Genomic DNA, 18,363 nt, shown 5'->3' with positions numbered 1-18,363 from the left:
AGCCTCTAAACTATCTATCTATCTATCATCTATCTATCTATATAAAAGCCTAAGCGACTGTCTGACCATTCAACTGTCAGACCGGTAGCTTGACACACACTGACCACCAGGGGGCAGATGCTCAATGAAGGAGATGCCTACCTGTAGTGATTTGACGGCTGCAGTTCTTGAGGGAGCCCAATTCTGGGGTGCATCACCTGAGAACCACTCTCTTGCAATCCAGGACCCCTCGGGGGATGTCAGAGAGCCAGTTTTGGCCAATCTCCACAGGCCAGGCTGAGGGACCTCTAGTTAGCAATAAATGCCTGTTATTTACACCACCTAGTCTGTGGTATTTGTTACAACAGCTCGAGCTGACTAAGATAAGTAGATTCTTAAGATGGAATCCGATGCAGCTATCATGAATGATGAAGAAAACTGATAGGGAGTAATGTAAACAGATCTCAAAAATAGTGTTGAATGAAAAGGAAGGAAAGAAATATTTACAGCATAATACCATACTTAGGAATTAAAATTACACAAAAAGAGGCCACATATTTTACAAGAATACATCCATATAAAAGCACATTAAACACATTAGACTGAGGATGGGGGGGACTAGAAATGGAGATGAGCATAAAGGAGAAAAGTATAATCAGATGAATTATGATGTGCTGTGAACTTAAGAGTAATTAATGCAAGTCATGTAGGATAAGATCCACATGTATGCATACACACAAAACAATCACACCCTGAAGGCAAGCAGAAAATTGAGATTTGGTTTTTCCTGACCAAAGGGTAGAAATTACTTTTTAAACTCTACAATTTGACTTAAGGATTTTGATCATTAATGTTATAAAACTGGTAAGATGTTCCAAATTTTTCAAATTTATAGTGAACTACAGTAAGTTGATAACGGTCCCTCATTTCTATTCCACTAAGGAATGATATACCTATCTGAATTGACAGACCCACATAGACACACATATACAACTGAGTAAGATTTTGTATTTTGCTGTAACTTATGGAATCTGTCCATTTCACTCACAATTTACCCCCGCTTCAAATTATACTTAACTGAGTATTAACCATTCTAATTGCTTAGTGCTTTATTGGCTAGATCTAAAGAATGAGGGACATCTGGCTTAGCAAATGGAATTCTGCTTGCTATTGGAAGAGAGCTTAGAGCATTCATATTCTTCTCACATTCTGAAGTCCACATTCACCCAGGACTGGTATGTCTCAAAAACATTACTTGTAATTCACACCAAGTCAAAGCAGTCAAGAGAAACGTTCTATTTCTATGATCTGGATTTTAACTGTGATGAGAAACTTTCTATGATCTGGATGTTAACTGTGATGGTTTGTTCCATGGCACAGAGAGCTGGGGGCATGGTGACTGCTGGACTGACGGCCAGGTTCCTTACATTTTTACTCTGCATTCTCTGCAGTTGCACTTTCTTGGGTCCACCCTACGTTGCTAAGACGATGGTAGCAGGCCTGCACAGCCTCGTCCCGCACAAGAGTGTTCACAGACAGAAAATGACAGTTTGTCCTGCCTCATTAACTTTTACCAGAGAAGCAGCACTCTCTCATAAGCAACTCTACCAGACATCCCCTGTTCCTCCAGCCAAAACAATGAAATGCCCACCACACCTGGTGGGGAGGAGGGAATACCAGGGTTCCAGAATTAGTTCAAACAAACTTCAAGCTCTGTCCTCAGCAGAGGAGAGGACCGGACCCTTGCTGGTTAGCAAGGAAGGAAGGTGGAGATGGAAGAGATCCTAGGTGGGCAACCAGCAGCATCCACTCCTACTCCGAGGCCTTCCAAAAAATCCAATTGTAAGTAACACTCATTCCAAAGGGGAGCTACTCACCATGTGAGGAACCTATGGAGGAAATAAGAGGAAAAAAAGAAAAGAAAATGGATCCACCACCTGATGCTAAAATGAGCACCTGGGAGGTCATAAAGTAAAAAACTCAAAAAATTAAACATAAAGTTACTATGTATGACCCAGCAATTATACTCCTAGGTACATACCTAAGAAGATTGAAAACATACCTTCACACAAAAACAGATGCTCACACCAGCATTATTCATACTAGCTCCAAAACAGAAACAACCCAAATGCCTCTCAAAGTATAAAAGAATAAACAAAATGCTGCATTACCTACCATGGGATATTATTCAGCCATAAAAAGGAATGAAGTACTGACACATGCTACAAGGTAGCTGAACCTGGAAAACATCAGGCTGAGTGAAAAGAACGTTTAAAAAGGCACATATTGTATGATTCCATTTTTATGTGAAGTGTCCAGAATAGGCAAATTCACAGAGATAGAAGCGGGGAGAGGGGGTGACTGCTAACATGTATGAGGTTCCTTGTTGGGGTGCTGGAAATGTTCTAGGGCAAACTGGTTGCACAACATTGTGAATGTACTGACAACCGATGAATTGTATGCTTTAAAAAGGTGAAAATGGTGAATTTTATCTTTAAAAAAAAATAGAAAATAACAGAACAGGGGTATCAAGCATTATGGCAGCTCTTTGTACCAAGAGAACAAGCAGCATGCTTAACAGAAAAAAATTTCCCATAGTGCTCTGCACCATCATACTCCCCCCCACCCCCAATTTAAACTATAGTTGTAAACTCAAATGTTTTCAAGTCCTACTCTCCCTTGAAAAACAGAAAGTCAATAAGACTATTAGGCATCTTCACAGACCTAACTCCATTTACCTCAGTTTGTGCTTCAAAAGCTGGGGCTCAGTTTGCTCTGCACATTCCACAGGGAAACGCCGTGGAAAACCCATGGAGCATGAAGAAAACCTCTCTAGTTTGGGACGTAAGGACCAGCTTTGAAAAAGATGCCTTGGGCCTCTCAAATATAACAGCAGGCATCTCACAGAAACAGAACACTGGACACTGAACGACACACGTGGGCACCGCGGTCTAAAGTCCATGCCAAGAAGCTTCCAAGCAATAGTTAGATGGCAGGTGTGTCTGCCTTCCTTATTCAAGGGTAAGTGGGACAGGACAGGGGGCTCAGACCGCTGCAGCCTACTGAGAACACAGCACCCCCATTCTGAGATGGGCTGTGACCCCATCAGCAGGAGATGGGAGTGGCAATGGTCAATTGAGGTGAAGATTTCTTAGCAAGACCCCCCCCCCCCCCTTTCCTCCTAACACAAAATAAAAACACCACTATTTGCACAGAGGAAGCCTAGAAACATAAAGCTCTATCCTGGGTCTGAGGCTCAGTTTTCTGGTGCCCGAAGCCCTGGGCCCTGATCCCCTGAATAACACAGCACACGGATATTTTTAAGCCGGCTTCCACCTTGCTCTTTCCCCAGAAGGTGGTTTTCACACCTTTCCTCCCTCCATAAACAGTCTTTCCCACCCTGAAGCCTCCACCTTCACTTGAAGGCAACCTCCCTTCCATGACCCAGAAAAAATAGAAGAATCGCACACTCTGGCCTCAGCTTCCCTCCAGTCACCCCAAACTCACTTTCCTAGTATGAGACCTTCTCTCCAACCTGCAGAGTTCCAGCCTCTGCACTCTCAAACAGCCCTTCCTCGGGGAATGTACACTATCACCCTCTCTCTCTTTCCTTTCCTGCACCTTGGCATGCCCCCAGGGAGCTGCTCCTGCTGGGGCAGGACAAGGAGCCTCCTGGGCAACCCCAGAGGACAGCCAGCCTGACCCACGTAAAGGTGTAGTCCCCGAGCTGCTGAACAGCAAGTGGCAGTCCTGAACACCAACACCCCCCCTCAACACACACACCAGTAGGCACCTGACTTGCCACAAATATCGCACTATAATTAGTTGTAATTGAAGCCCAAGGTAATTAATTACATAATTTTGAAGTGTTCAAGTTTAAGTCCGTTAAAATTACATCATGAAATTGGGGAATTAAAAAGGATTACCAACCAAAAAAGCAAATAGGAGAAAGAAACCAGAGGCTGACTCCATGCATATCTGAGTCACCCACTGCTCAGGTACAGGGCAGTCACCCACCTGCTTTTAATGAACATGTGGGCCCAGCCAGGCAGCCATGTGCACCCGCTGCCTCTGGAAGGGCCAGCACCAAGGGACGCTGCCCTGCTGGATGCTCAGCGTCAACGGGCCCTGTAGACCACTCGTTCAGTGCACTGCTCCCTGCCTCTTCACAGCGGCTTTCCCCGGCCTGTTTCCTCCACTGAGCCTCTCCCACAGGCGGCTCCTCTAAGTACGGCTCTCCCAGCCCCATCTCTGCCACAGCCACTTCGATCTCAGGGGCCCTCCCAGAAATGCCAGGGCCAGAGCACCTCCTTTGCCACCCCCCCCCCACCCCCACCAGCACTCAGTCTGGTATCTTCTCTCCTGGCCCAGTCCCTCTCCATCTCTTACTGGACTGTGAGTGCCGCACCCTGCAAATCCATTCTTTACCATGCCTCCCTCCACATTCTGATTCAGCCTTTCATAGAGGGATCCTAAAAGGACCTTCCTCAACACAAACCTGAGGACTGAATTTAAAAAGCAGTTATTTCTCAGGGCTTCAGAACCAGAAATGACTCCATGGGGCTTTGCACAGGCCCTGGGCACTGGCACTCTGTAATTGACTTATTCCTATATTTACTTTCTCTCTCTCCTGCTAGAATGGAAGTTCCTTGTGGGAAGGGATTTCCTGCTGCTCAGATCATTAGAACGCTGTGCTAGAACTGTGCCTGGCCCTACGGAGATGGCCTAAGTCAACAGAGCAAGATGGCCCAGGCCCATTTCCCCCCATCCCTGCCCAGCCTTCTCTACACAGACACCCCAGCCCTTATTGACTGATGCCTGGGACACTGTGTACCCTGCAGTTATCTGACCAGCAGGGCAGGGACTTACTGGCCTTGGTACCCCAGAGGCTTCAATGGGAACAAGTAGTAATCAGGCACAATGGAGGTATGTGCCTGACTGATGAATGAATGAATGAATGAACGAACGAACGAACTGCCCCGGCAGTTTATAAAAAAAATGAGTTGCTCAAAAAACAGATAACTGAAACAACTTCACTCAAATGTGCCTTATTTCCCAGACCAGCGCACTTTCTAACAGATTTTACTTATAACTCTATTACAAGCAAGCAACAGCATCACAAAAAGTCAGACATGCAAAAATATCATCTGAATCCTAAAAGTTCAGCTTTTCCATGAGACTTCCTTGAGGAACATAAGCTAAGATCTAAGGAATGTCAGCTGACTAGGCCTCTTCTCTCTGAATAGATGCCCACCCACAGACCCCTTAGAAAGCCAGCCTCCTACTGAACTCACCAACTCTGCCTTCATGTGTAACAGAGAACAAAACCCTGTGTAGTCGGTGCTTCTGGGTGATGTGTATGGGTTTGGATCCAGTATCACTGCCGTGACTAAATCAACTAGACTCTCAGGTGCTGAGAGAGTAGAGATGTTGGCCATCAAGAGGCTAAGTACAATATATATTTGGTGCTGGGGAACAGCAAACTGTTCCCCAGCACCAGCTTCAGACCCAGCGTCTCAGGGAAAAAGTCCTGGCTGGGACTCATGCCCCCTCCATGGCTCTTCTTCCTCCTTCCAGTCCTATGGATGTCAGGCCCCACCCCCACCCGTGCTGGAGCGGGGGCAGTGGCTCCTCTCAGCTCCCCTCGCTCAGTGCAGTCCCACAGCCCTGACTTCCCCAAATCCATGCAAATGATCACGCAGCCAGACAGTGACATCACCTCTACAAAAATATCCTAGGTACTTTCTTTGTAAATGAAGAAGCAGAGAAAGCATGCAGGCTATGAAGGCCACTGCTCTGAAACTGGCCCGGAGCCGCTGCCCGGACGCACGCCAGAGCCTCGGGCAGCTGGGGGATGAGCGCCCACGAGACAATCCTCCAGTGCCGACACCCAGGCCTTCGTGTTCCTGCCTACTCAGTTTCCCTTGCATCGGGTAGGTTCTGATCATTTCAGTACACATTTTCTCTGTTAATATGGGGAAGTCTATTCCCATTTAGGCTGCGAGCAGAATCAAAGGATAAATCTGCCAAAGAATTGTTCTACCCAATTCTAGTTTTAGAAATGTGAATTTTTTTGTTTTATGAGCCACAAATACAATTATGTATATTTCAACCAATGTGTATGTCCCCTCCGAATGGAGGAATCAAAAAGAAATCTAGCCCCGGCCAGTGTGGCTCAGTGGTTAAGCATCGACCCATGCATTAGGCCACATGTGTCAAACACAAGGCCCGCGGGCCAAATCCGTCCCGCCAGGCCTTGCAATGTGGCCCGCACCGCGCTGTCATCACTGCACTCTGCTGCGTTTCCATCACAATGACCGTTTATGACTGTTCAGTAAACCATTCGGCCCGCGATTTAGGCTGGATTTTAGATTTTGGCCCCTTCTCTGATTGAGTTCGACACCCCTACATTAGGAGGTCAATTACCAGTCAGGGCACATGCCCAGGTTGCAGGCTCGCTCCCAAGCAGGGGGTGTGCAGGAAGCAGCCAATCAATGTTGATGTTTCTATTTCTCTCATCCTCACTTCCTTTCTCTTTAAAATCAATAAAAACTTATAAACATTTTTTTAAAGAAATCTTTGTTCTATCAATGTGTACCTATCGGTGGCTGTCAAAACACAGCCATTTTAATACAACCTATGTACCCACCTCTGACAATCCTAAAAAGAATTCCATTTGCATTCCTTAGTTAACTAGCTGAATGAGTCCTAAATCAGAACACATGGGACTATGCCCTGAAACAAGGCCCGCGGTTCTCATGCAGCTGGACTTTTTGGGTACCGAGGGCGGGGCGAGACAGCAGGTGCATAACATGAGGTAGAGAGCAAGAGCTTGAGTGGTAAGGATGGCTGGAAGGGAAGAAATAACCAAGAAGGGAGCCAGGGCTCAGAGGGGAGGTCTGAGAGACCACCGGCCACTCCCCAACTATTCTGCTGGAAGGTCCTCACTCCCACATTCCCCCACGAGCATAGAAATCAGCTCAAGCTTTCCCTCCCTTCTGGGCACTTTCTTGACCCATCAACTCTGCCCTATCCCCCATTTTGATGCCCTTCCTCTGCGGCCCTTCAATGGCTCAGGCACACAGCTCCAAGCACACAGCCATATTATCCCAGCTGCTCCATCCACCTCTGCCCACAGGAGGCTGTCATGCTACCCTGAATCGAGGTGCCTGGCACACAGGGTCTCTCCAGCAGCACTGGTTTTAAAACGAAGGAAAGGAGTGAGTGGGTGAAATAAGGCTTGATATTCAGATGTGCACAGGGAGGATAGTGAATCTGGAATCCTAAGTGGGGCAAGGTTTAGATAAAAGTAGAGACAACTATCGGGAACTCTGCTGGCCTGAGGAATGTGGTCTCCATTCTGTGCTAAACTGAGCCTCTGTGGGTGTCTGAGGAGAGGAATGGCATGATGAAATTAATGGGTTGGGAAGATTAATCTGGCAGCCACTTCTATAATGGATTGGAAACTGTATTGAATGGACAATTTTGAAACAAGTAAAGTCTACACATTCAGCTCTTGTTAGATTTGGCTCTCACCTAGAAGCAGCCCCCAAAACTAATTGTGTACACACACACAAACACACACACACACACAATTTATTAAAGTACCAGTTTATTTTTAAATGGCGGCATAATTATATAACAACACAGAGCAACGTAAAACATAGCAAACCACTTCATAGTCCCCTGACAATGACAATCAACATAACTGGCAATATCCTTCCTCTTCCAACGCCATGTCTATGCTGCCAAGTTGGAATGCAAGGATGAGAAGTGGGTAGAGGAGAAGAGTGATGACAGCATTCCCTCTAGGATGGCCAGCTCCAGATGGGGACAACCTGATTGCGTACCACTGCTCTCCAAGATAAGTGCCTACCAGGCCCTGGCCGCCGCACTGATTCTCTGTGCTTGCCTGTGACTGTGGTGTGTTGTGGACAAAGTCGTCTGGACAGGCACCTTGCAATAGCCTGAGTTTCTGTCTGGCTCCTAGGTCCCACTCGAGCCTACAAACCTGACCTCATTTCCCACTTGGCTGCACGATGTGACAGCATGCGGCATTATGTAAGCAAAGAGTTGAGGTACAGCTAAGATGAAGCAATTCCAGTAAAATAATGTTTCTATACTGATTTACATGAATGCTCCTATACTCAGTTTTCTGTTTCAAAATTGTACAATTTATAACAGTTTTGCTGTGTGAACAGGAGAGGAAGACTTGTTTTCCAAGTCTACTTATAATTTTTGTTGTAATTGTTATGTTGGTGACTCAAAATCTTTTTCCTTTAAACGGTGTTTTGTTCTATGCGTCAATTGCTATTTTGCTCAATGAGAGCAGAGAAGAACAATGAGGCACAGAAATAATTCACTGTACACAGACCTGCATGGGTTCAAGTTCTAGTCAACTACTGTGGTGAAACAGAAAATAAAGGACAGTTTCACCATTATCTGCTGCACCTTTCAGAATGAAGCAAAAATGGTGATAGGAGCAACAGACTATCCCTATTTTCCGAGTAAGAAAGTAAGTTTTTTTCCATATCCAATAAAAAATTAAATGTGCAATTCCCTCCAGCAAGATTTTTATTTTTCATTTACATAGTATCTTTCTTCCAAGAATCTCAAAATAATAGCGCTCCAAAAATATTTTTTTTTAAAGTCACAACAACGGAGGAGACAAGGTTGGCAGGGCAGGAGCTCAGAAGTGGGGCAAGAAATGGCAGGCAGTGGTGACAGCAGGCACTCGGGGCCGGCAGCATCCAGGCTGAGGCTGGTTCCATGGAGGCTCTTCTTTTACCAGACAGCCCATCGGCTTTGCTTACATTTTCAGCTTCAGGCTTTTCAAGACAAGGATTTACCTTTGGTGTCGTTTGCTAGCTTTAATCAATTTTTTTTAATCTAAGTAGCAATTTCTCTCCAAAAAAGTGGCAATAAACCAAAAACCCTAACAACTCCAAAATAACAACTGAACCAAGGTTCCTATAATGAATTCACGTTCTTTTCAGTTTCTAACACATAAAATTATATTAGAAAAATAAAATATTAACAAATGGGGGGGGGGGAAAGACCCAATGTAAGAAAGCCTGTCTTGCATTTAGGAGGAAATTGGGAAGAAACTTTAGAATTTTTTTTTTTAAGCTAGATGGACAGGATCTGAACATCTTACATTTAGCAAAAAGCTGCCAACACCCAAATAAAATTTTAATGACAGCAGGAATGGCATCCTATTTCTCTTAATTTCACAATATTCACTTAAGAACTATTGTTTTTCCTTTAACCAAACTCAAAACCATATAGAACTTAAAAAAAAAACAAAAAACTGTTTTTACTTATTGACCAAACACAACCAAATAGAAAAAAGTTTTTAAGAAAAGAGCTCCATGCTGATATACTCAGGGTAATGCTAATAAAGAACAAGCTTCAGAGTAAGCTCTGCTAATTTCCTCGGACATTAACTTCATCATTCAGAGTCAAAAGCACTCAGGATTTCAACTGTCAGCTGACTAAGTCCCCCAGGTCATGAACAAGACCCAGTAGGCCTGTCCTGTCCTTTTGTGTTTTATAAAGGTACAGGGCCACTCTGTTGAAGAATCTAGTCAATTTTTTGTGAATCTCACACCTGGCTATTGTTCCCTATTGCTCCCAGGTGTTAGGTAAATTCTTGGGAGGAATGCAACTCCCAGCCCTCATGCCTTTCCGGTCTCCTGTCTGATGGTGTTTCTGAGGAGGGAGAGAGGGGCTGGTTCCTCTTAAGAACCCACACCAATCCTGTCTATGGCTCAAGGCTCTAGTAAACAAAAATTCTGCTCTGGGCCTCCTTCGGTAAAAGCCTTCAGATGCAAGTGAAGAAACTGACATGTATTGTGTGCACTAACATCATTCTATTGGAATTTAATTAAACCAAGAGTTAGAATTATTTTTATTATAGAGTTGTTTACTTTTCAAAGAAAAGATTCTTGATGGGTTTTGCAATAAATTACATGTCTTCCAGAAAGAGTAGTTCACCATCGTTTTTTTTTAACTGTGTCATATTATGTGAATAGGATAGCACACCCACTCTTAAAAAACCTTTAAGTCACAGGCCAGGTACATTAACCCAGGTGCTTCAAAGCTGTTTCAGGTGTGGCACAAATGAGTGCAATGCCGCTGGTTCCTCTTCAATCCCAAGTAACTTCCTGCAGAGCCATTTCCTGCCCAGCCAAAACTACTCTCTTCTACCAACTTTCTCAGAAGACAGCTGAAAAGCAGGACTGATTACAGCTCAGCAAACCCAAAAGTGCGACAAAACCAAGAGCTTAATACAAATCTTAGTCATCCTCTTCAGTAAAATCAATAACCAAACACCAACCAAAACTTAGTTCTTAAACATAAAGCAAAATGAAGACTATTTGCTAGCTTTGAAAACTAGAATAGAAAAAATGATATACAATTCAGAGGGCTCCAAGTTTATTAATGAAATGTCCCCCTAACCATTTTGGTTTGTGTTTTTTCCCCCCCAGGGCAGGCTACGATTTAAGTTTATATTTCTAAATATAGAACTTTAGGGAAAGTAGCTCCTGTCTGAATTCAAAATCATTATCAAGGTATAATAAATGTACCCAAATGCTCATGACAATAAATGTTTATTAAATTAGAAGTCACAAATGAATTCACAACCTTTTTGCTATATAAGTTACATAATATAGATAGTAAATCACTTGTCTAATTATGCCATTAAAGTTCCTTTTTGCTCCACACTCTACACAGGCAGGTCTCTCTCAGCTGTCCAGGTATCCAGTTCCTAAAATGCCCAGCAGGACTGGGACATCCAGGGAAACAGTAGTGGCCAAAATGAGAGGTCATGAGGCTCCTCTTCCAATAATTTCAATAAAACCAATGGCCTTAAGTAAAAAGTGTCTCTATGCTTTGCTATAATAACATTTAAACACAGGATTCCAAGAATTCCACCTGTTTCCAATTAGATAGCAGAATTGCTTGAGTGTTTAAACTACATTCACTTGCTACTTATACAAAACAATTCTTCCGGGTTTTTTTGAACATTTTAAGTATGTTAAAATAAGATTAAGGGTCTGGTTTAAACAATCCGAGGCAGGGGAATTTCAATTGAAACCAAAACTATCTCTCTGCAGCCATAATGCAGAGCTTAAGACAAAACAACAGGACAAGATATGTGACTGTCTATCTCTGAGGATTACTTGTAAAAATCAGATCTTTCATAAGGAAAACAATTATATTTTAAAGTTATACATTAGTGTTTATTAAATATATATTTTTATTGGTTTCAGAGAGAAATGGAGAGAAAGAAATAGAAACATCAATGATGAGAGTCATCAATCGGCTCCCTCCTGCACGCCCCCTATTGGGGAATCGAGCCCAAAACCCAGACATGTGCCCTGATTGGGAATCCAACCCTGACCTCCTGGTTCATAGGCCCAGACTCAACCACTGAGCCACACCGGCTGGGCTGTACATTAGTTTTAAGTAGGTTTCAAAATAATCTCTAAGATTATGTATGATCCTATATGTTAGAATAACTTCTATAAAAGACTTTGGGTAACATTTGTGTTACAGTCATCAGATACACTCATGTGAATTTACATGAGGCCAAATCTGTGAACTATCCCAATATATAATGGAAGCACAAGGAAGAATGTGGCCTAGCTCTGCAAGAGTTTTTCACATACTGACTTTCTCTTTTTTTAAAAAAGAACACGGTTTCCTCCAACAAATTTGTTCTTCCTTCATTTCACTGTGAATGTTCCTTGGGCTTTATAAATGAGCTGAAATGAATAATGCTTTTTCTACTGTGAGCCTGTTTTCTCTCCTAAAACACAGCCTGTGAGCACAGCCTTGAGGAGTTTTGACTGTGGACTGTTGCTGGTAGCCTGGGGGGAGGGGGGTAGACAGAAGTGGGGGGATCTTACAGGAACACAGACTACTGTTTCTGCACAGCTCCCACATAAAACCTGGTGGGTTTGTTTTAATTGTACACAACTGAGGGGAGGACTTTTTCAGCCATTAAAGGTCTTGAGCTCAATCAGCTCGTTAGCTCAGTGGATTAGGAGAGGTTAGCATTTTTAGGTTAGCTCAGTGGATTAGGAGAGAATAATTCCTAAGGGAATTGGCAATCTATTCCCTTTCTCTTTCCAACTTCCTCATGTAGCTAACTACTGGTAGAAGATGGGTAAAATTGGGAAGCAAGTGAAGGGGGTCTCTATGGACACAAACGGTATGAGAAGTTGTTGTATAACTTCATTCCTTCACTGACTTGCACCAAAACAAAAACAAACAAAAAATACACATAATTTCACAGAAAAAAAAAGCAAACTTCAATCAACTGATAATGACTGCTCCCCATACCCAATCTCAAAGACACCGATATTAAAAGAACCAAGGAAATAAAGAAAGCAACAGCATGGAAACCCCTGATTTGTTTACTCATTATTTCATAAAGGTACTCGATGGGACACATATTTCAATCAAAATAATATATTTCTTATGGAAATAGTACTGGATGACAGGTAACATACACACTTCCTTAACCAAGAAAACAAAATAAAAGCAACCAGAAAATGGGCGTACAGCAAAATTGAAATTGCTTTCTTGTTTAAAAAAAAAAAAAAAGTAAATGTTTAAAGTTTTACTTATAGAGGTTTTTTAAAAAGGAACATCAGTCACCAAATAGGAATAATGCCTCCAACGAAAGCAAGTCACTGGCAGGCTCCATCCCAAAAGTTGTGCTAACATACAGAGTTACTTGAGCTTGTTTTAGAAAGTGTCCTCTTTTCAAGCATGTATTTAAAAGGCAAATTTATACAGTGGTGTTTTTCTCATTTAAAAAAAAAAAAAAAAAAAAAGCCTGGTTTTTACAAGTGTGGGATAGGATAAAAACTTGTCCAACTAGTCTTAGCAATGCCAGAGCACTGAAACTTCCATACCACAAGCTTTGGGGACTAAAAAGGAAACGAAATAGAGCTCAGTCTTCGGAAACTCTCTTCCCAGGCACTCTTCAGTCGCAAGACAGCTTCAAGACTGACCAAGCAGAGGAATAAGAACACAGCCCTGGCTCACTGGTTGTGAGAGAGGCCACACCCAACTAGCAGGGACCCACTGAAGTCTCTAACCTGGATCTGGGTCCAGCTGAGACCAGCCTCTTCACCCTCGGGTATCAATGCCACAACTCACACTGGGCTCCGCAGGCAACCTGATCTCAATGGAAGGGGTTCTGGAAAGATGAGAAGAATCTGAAACTAATGAATTCTCTCTTCTCAAACTGCAGTCTCATTGGGTCACTTACTGTCTGTGGGAATAGAGATGACACTAAACTAGATATCAACTCAAAAGGCCTCTTCAGGGCCCAGAGAAAGAACCAGTTTAGCTTAACTTTGAACTTTGGTAGTCCATAGTCAACTGAAGTTTTTTAAACATGTGAAAAAAGCGGCAATAGGAAATCATCCAAGGCCAAGTCATGTCTACCATCAAAAGCCAACTTGTGCTCAGGAAAGAAAAATATGTTTTAAATTCAAGATCAACGTCTAATGGTTCATTCACATAAACTGAAAGGGAAACTTTCAATCGAATCCTAGAGTTACACAGTTAAGTGTCCTCACCATATCCTGAATAAGTAGCTAGCTAATCACTGGGGGAGAGAGGGTGACCTGAAAGACTTCATAAGATCTAATAACGCTCTAGAAGCCAAATGCATTTCCCAGGCAGTTTTTCCAGGATGCTTAAAAAAGAATGTCACATTCAGGAAGACAAGAAGAAGGGGGAAAAAAGGAAAAGAAAAGAAAATTAAGGCTTGTCTCTTAAAACTCCACAACGGGTTTTACAGTAAGCACAGGAATTAAATTATGGTAAAAAGGAGCTATTTTTACTAAAACAGGGTAGACCAATTTATCAAAAATGCCATTTGGCTGTGTTCATTACATTCAGGAATTTAATTTACACAATAGACACTTTGGAGTAATCTATTTTAGTCAATAAATACTCAAACTCCTTTTAAGTTTTAATCTTATCGGAAATACATATTTCACATAGTCTTCTTCCCAGTGAAGCGAAACATTTGAAGAAATTTCATAACGACGATGAGTCTGCATTACCAAGTTCTTACGTAGGCAAGGGCAAGAACAAGCCTATACAATTAAAGTTGTCAGGCTCCATTTATATATATGTTTTAATCCAATCTGCTTCTTTTCATATAAGCCTGCATCTGGATTTCATTTGCTTTCCTCCTAAAAGTAGTGCAGGTCACAATCACCGGTTCTCCGGGTGAGGAAAGTTCGGCCAAGTTTACCTTCACGCACACCTTACAGTGGGGAGCAGTAGCCGGCCCTCGGGGGCGCTGAGGGACCCCTGAAGCGCCGGGGCGCCCCGGGGCTCTTTGAAGCCGCAGGGGGTCCCCGGCGCTCCCAGAGCCTCGGGCCCACACGCCGCCACCGCTCACCTTCAACTTGGCTCCCGCTACGCCGCACACCATCCACCGGGCCGAGTCCCGAGGCTGTCCGGGCGCGGCGAGCTTGGAGCCGGCAGGTCCGGGGCGGCCCCCGCGGGCGCGCCGCTCCTCCGGGTGGGAGGCGGACCGCGAGGACGCACCCCCCGGGCACGGCGGCGGCTCCGGCGCCGGATGGGGAGCCCCGGCGCGATCGCGGGCCGGCGCCACGGGCTCGGCGCGCGGACCGCGGCCCCGCACGCCACGGTTCGGCAGGGCCCCAGGGGCTGTGCTTTCGAAAACACAACCCGAGGAGGCATTTCGGAGCCGACCCGGAGCGCGCTCCATCGCACCCCCGGACCCCGCTGGGAAGGGAGAGCCCGGGAGGAAAGGGCCAAAGGGGAGTGGGAGGATGACTCGGGGCCGCGGGAAGTCCTGGGCGCCGGTGAGGCCGCCGGGACAGGCGGCGCCCCCCGCCCGGGAAGGCAGCGCACGGGGACTCGCCGCGGGGCCGGCGCCGGGAGAAAGTTGCGGCCCCCGCACGCGCCCGCACAGCCGACCGCTGAGCGCTCCCGGGCTCCCAGACACCCAGGCTCCGCGCGCGGGGCGACCCCACCGCCCCCCGCAAGTTTCCTCCAAGCGCCCCCAGCCGTGTCCCCGGCCGCGGGGGAGCCGGCGGCGCCGCTGGGACAGGCACACAAAAGAGCGGGGCGCTGGGGGGTCTGCGGGCGCCCCGGGGCTCCCGCCCAGACGTAAACAAACCCCGGGGTCCGCGTTAGGAGCCCGACACCGAATGCGGGAGCGGCCCCGCGGCCCCGCCCGCTGACAGCTGGGGCAGCGGCCGGAGCCCGCGCCGCCCGGGCCGGGGCACTCGGACGCCTGCCGGCCCGCCCGCCCGCCTGGCCGGAGCCGGGCCGCGCCGCCGCCGGTGGCCGCTCTGACCCTCCCCCGAGCCGGCGGCACCACAGCGCCACCAGCCCAGCTCCGCCGCGCCGGCGGCAGTGGCGGCGGCGGCTCCTCCTGGAGAGGCAGGGCGCTTCACCCCCCACAGCAACTCCCCACAAACTTTCCCCGGGAATACGGCGGGCCGGGGGCGCGGGGCGCGCGGCCAGGCGCCACCGGCCGGCCGCAGCCCCCTCCCGGCGCGGCGCCGCCGCCGCAGCCGCTCCCCGCTCCCCGCGCGCGCACCCCGCGGGCCGCCGGGGCCGCCCCCTCCCCGGTCCCGCGGCGGCGGCGGTGGCGGCGGCGCAGGGCCGGGGGGGGGGGGCGCCCGGGGTGGGGGCCGACCCCGGGGGCAGCGGTGGCGGCGGCGGCTCCCGGCGCCATCTTGGGCTGATCGATGAATTGAACAAAGAGGATCAATTTCTGATCAAGCGAGTGATCAATGGGGGCCGGGGAGAGAGAGGGACTTGTCCCCGACTCGGCCCGGCTTTCCCCGGCACCCCCTCCTCCCCGCCGCCGCGGCCCCCCGGCGACCCGGCAGCCCGGGGCCCCGGGGGAGGCCGCGACCGCCCGCAGCCCCCACCCCGGGGCGAGAGGCCGAGCGCGGAGAAGCCTGACCTGCAGCTGCTGTAAATCAAAGCGCTTCCAATATTGAAACATCGATCCCACATTGGCCGCCATCTTGAGACATATTGAGACGGAATGAGAGGCTGATAGAGAGGGGGCTGGAGTTCAGGAGCCGCCAGGAGGCAGCAGGCGGGCGGCGCCAAAACCCGGCCTGGAGCCGGCCGTCGCCGCCTCCGCCGAGGACGCGGACTCCTCCTCACGGCGCCGCCGCAGCCACGGCGAGCCCGAGCCGGAGCCGGAGCCGGAGCCCGAGGGCGCGGCGGCCGCCACCCGGCCCGGCGCGTGCGGGACCTGCCCCCTCCCCCCGCGCCAGCCCGGGGCCCGCGACCCCCGCCCCTCCGGGCCCCCAGCCCCGGCGGGCGAGGCCGCCGGCCCGGCCCCGCCCCGAGGGGGCGCTGGAGGGCAGCGGAAAGGGCAGTCCGGGCCGCGGCCGGAGTCCCCCGGGGCGTGGGTCGGGGCCCCCGGGATCGCGGTCGTTGGCCCAGCGCGCCCCTTCGGTGTCTGAGGTTGCGGGGTGCTGCCGCGTTCAGGGCGGGCGCGGAAACGGCGCTGCTTTCGCTCGCCCTCCTGCGGGGTGCACAGCGCGCCGAGCCGCCGGGACCACCTGCCCGGCCCCCATTCGGCGCTGCACCCCCACTCCTTGCACCCCAGCCGACTCCGAGACCGAGCCCGCCGGGGACAGCGTTTGTTTGGTAGTGCGGGGAGTAGATTTAAGGGAAGCCACCCCTGACCCTCCCGTAGCGGCACAGATGAATGCCCCGGCACAGCGTCAGCGCGGTCCCCGCGCGCACGTCCCCGCGCCGCAGCCGGGCGGCCGGCGGTCCGAGCGGCCCCGATCGCCGGAGCGGCGCCCGCTAGGCCCGGCAGGAGAAGGCTGCGAGCCCCGCTCCGCTCCCCCCCGCACCGCTCCCGCGAAGCAGCCCTGCAAACTTCCTGCACTTCAGGCACCTCGGGTTCCACTCCTTTGGGTGCAGAAACTTGGAAAGTTATGGGAGCCCTTAGATCAGAAAGCATGGTCTTTCATTTACACAAATGCTAAAATTTATAAACCAAAAAGTCAATTCTCTTGATTTTTTTCTTTTTCGCAGAAACCCTTGGCCAAAGCACACGTTTTATGTTCGTCATCTTTAATTGATTATATACACGTGTTAGTTTTGGAGTTTCCAGTAGGAATACTGTACTTTTACTCTCCCGCCCTTCATTTAACCTGTAATTAGTTTTTTTTAAAAAAAAAATCCCCAAACTCCTTAATCTTGAAACTTATATGTAAATAAAATTTGTGTGAACTACAAAGTAAAACATGTAAATGAGATATAATTGCTGTTCAGCTGAGTGCGAAGGCCTGGCACTGAGCATTTGTGAACGAGGGGCATGGAAGTGGAAGCGCCAGGACTTGGAGCCCCTGGTCCCGCACCGCTGACCCAGAGCTTCGGTGGAGTTACGTGCGCGATCCCCAGGGTCTGGAGGGGGTTCTCTGTGCGTCTGCATCGCATTTTTTCCAGCAGGAGGGGCAGGAATCAGGTGTGAGAGAGCGCGCCGGGGCCGTCAAGGGGTTGGGGGGGAAAGGGGATTCGAGAGCCTCGGACTCAGATGCCACGACGCCGTGCCCAGCAGAGCACTCCCGACCTCCGACGCCAAGGGCCGCCTGCCAGGGTGCAGGGCGCCCCAACCGCGCGCAGCCCACCGGCGGCCGCGCTAGAGCTCCGACAGCGCCGCCCAGCAGAGGGCAGCGGCGCCCTGACACTCGAGTCCTCGGGTCCCCGCGCACGTGCCCACCCGCTCGCCTGGCCACGCCCTGTCCCAGAGTCAGGCCTCTGGCGGGAAAGGCATTGCCACCTCCGGTGATTCCTGTCCCTATGAAAGGCGGTATCTTGACTATTCCTCCCCAATTCCATGCTAACGGCTGCGGATGCCCTCCCCTCCTGTTTGTGCAGTGGCAGGCAGGGGAAACCTAGGGATTGCCCTCGAGATGACTCAACAAATAAAATGTGCAGGGGCTTACACACACACACACACACACACACACACACACTCACTCACTCACTCACACTCCCTGGAGAAGGCTCAAGGAAGGATCAGGGAAATTGTTTTGATTTGGTGCAGATGTTCTCAATCTAATTATCGTGTCAATCCCCTGGGTTTGAACCAAAAAAGTGAAATATATATGACCTGTGTAATACTCCAGAAGTACATCAGGTTGAAATTCAAGGTTCCGAATAATCCACTGCAATATTTTAGAGATAGATGTGATGAGTATTAAATACCCTTGTTACACTTATGGTTATATTTACATTATTTGCACGTTAACTTAACTTAGAAAAACAGTACGTTGAATGTACTTAGAAAAACTACGTTGAATTTACATAAAGTTTAATTTCTTCTACCCAAGTTTT

The 18,363-nt window shown here is 48.3% G+C and overlaps 1 protein-coding gene and 1 long non-coding RNA gene across 16 annotated transcripts in view; both read right to left on the bottom strand.

The window, feature by feature from the left end:
- Nucleotides 1-16,230, bottom strand: part of CUX1 (cut like homeobox 1) — a 349,872-nt gene extending 333,642 nt beyond the window's left edge. For 3 of the 15 annotated variants that reach the window (XM_036408955.2, XM_036408956.2, XM_036408959.2), the window contains exon 1: nucleotides 14,417-15,379. In XM_036408955.2, coding sequence (XP_036264848.1) covers nucleotides 14,417-14,749 — 333 coding nt within the window. In that variant the 5' untranslated portion in view covers nucleotides 14,750-15,379. Of the gene's footprint in view, nucleotides 1-14,416; nucleotides 15,522-15,961 lie in introns of those variants that run through there. The other 12 variants (XM_036408962.2, XM_036408954.2, XM_036408960.2 and 9 more) reach the window with 12 other exon arrangements.
- LOC123651153 lies at nucleotides 8,541-11,312 on the bottom strand. The gene is made up of 2 exons (XR_006739654.1): nucleotides 9,590-11,312; nucleotides 8,541-8,884 (listed from the first exon to the last, which is right to left on the bottom strand). It is a non-coding gene; the product is annotated as an uncharacterized LOC123651153 (long non-coding RNA).
- Nucleotides 16,231-18,363: the final 2,133 nt, after the last annotated feature.

Source organism: Pipistrellus kuhlii, unplaced genomic scaffold, assembly GCF_014108245.1.
Source record: "Pipistrellus kuhlii isolate mPipKuh1 unplaced genomic scaffold, mPipKuh1.p scaffold_m20_p_4, whole genome shotgun sequence".
Lineage (NCBI taxonomy): Eukaryota > Metazoa > Chordata > Mammalia > Chiroptera > Vespertilionidae > Pipistrellus > Pipistrellus kuhlii.
Note: the sequence above shows the minus strand (reverse complement) of the source record. Positions and strands in the feature narration are given on the sequence as shown.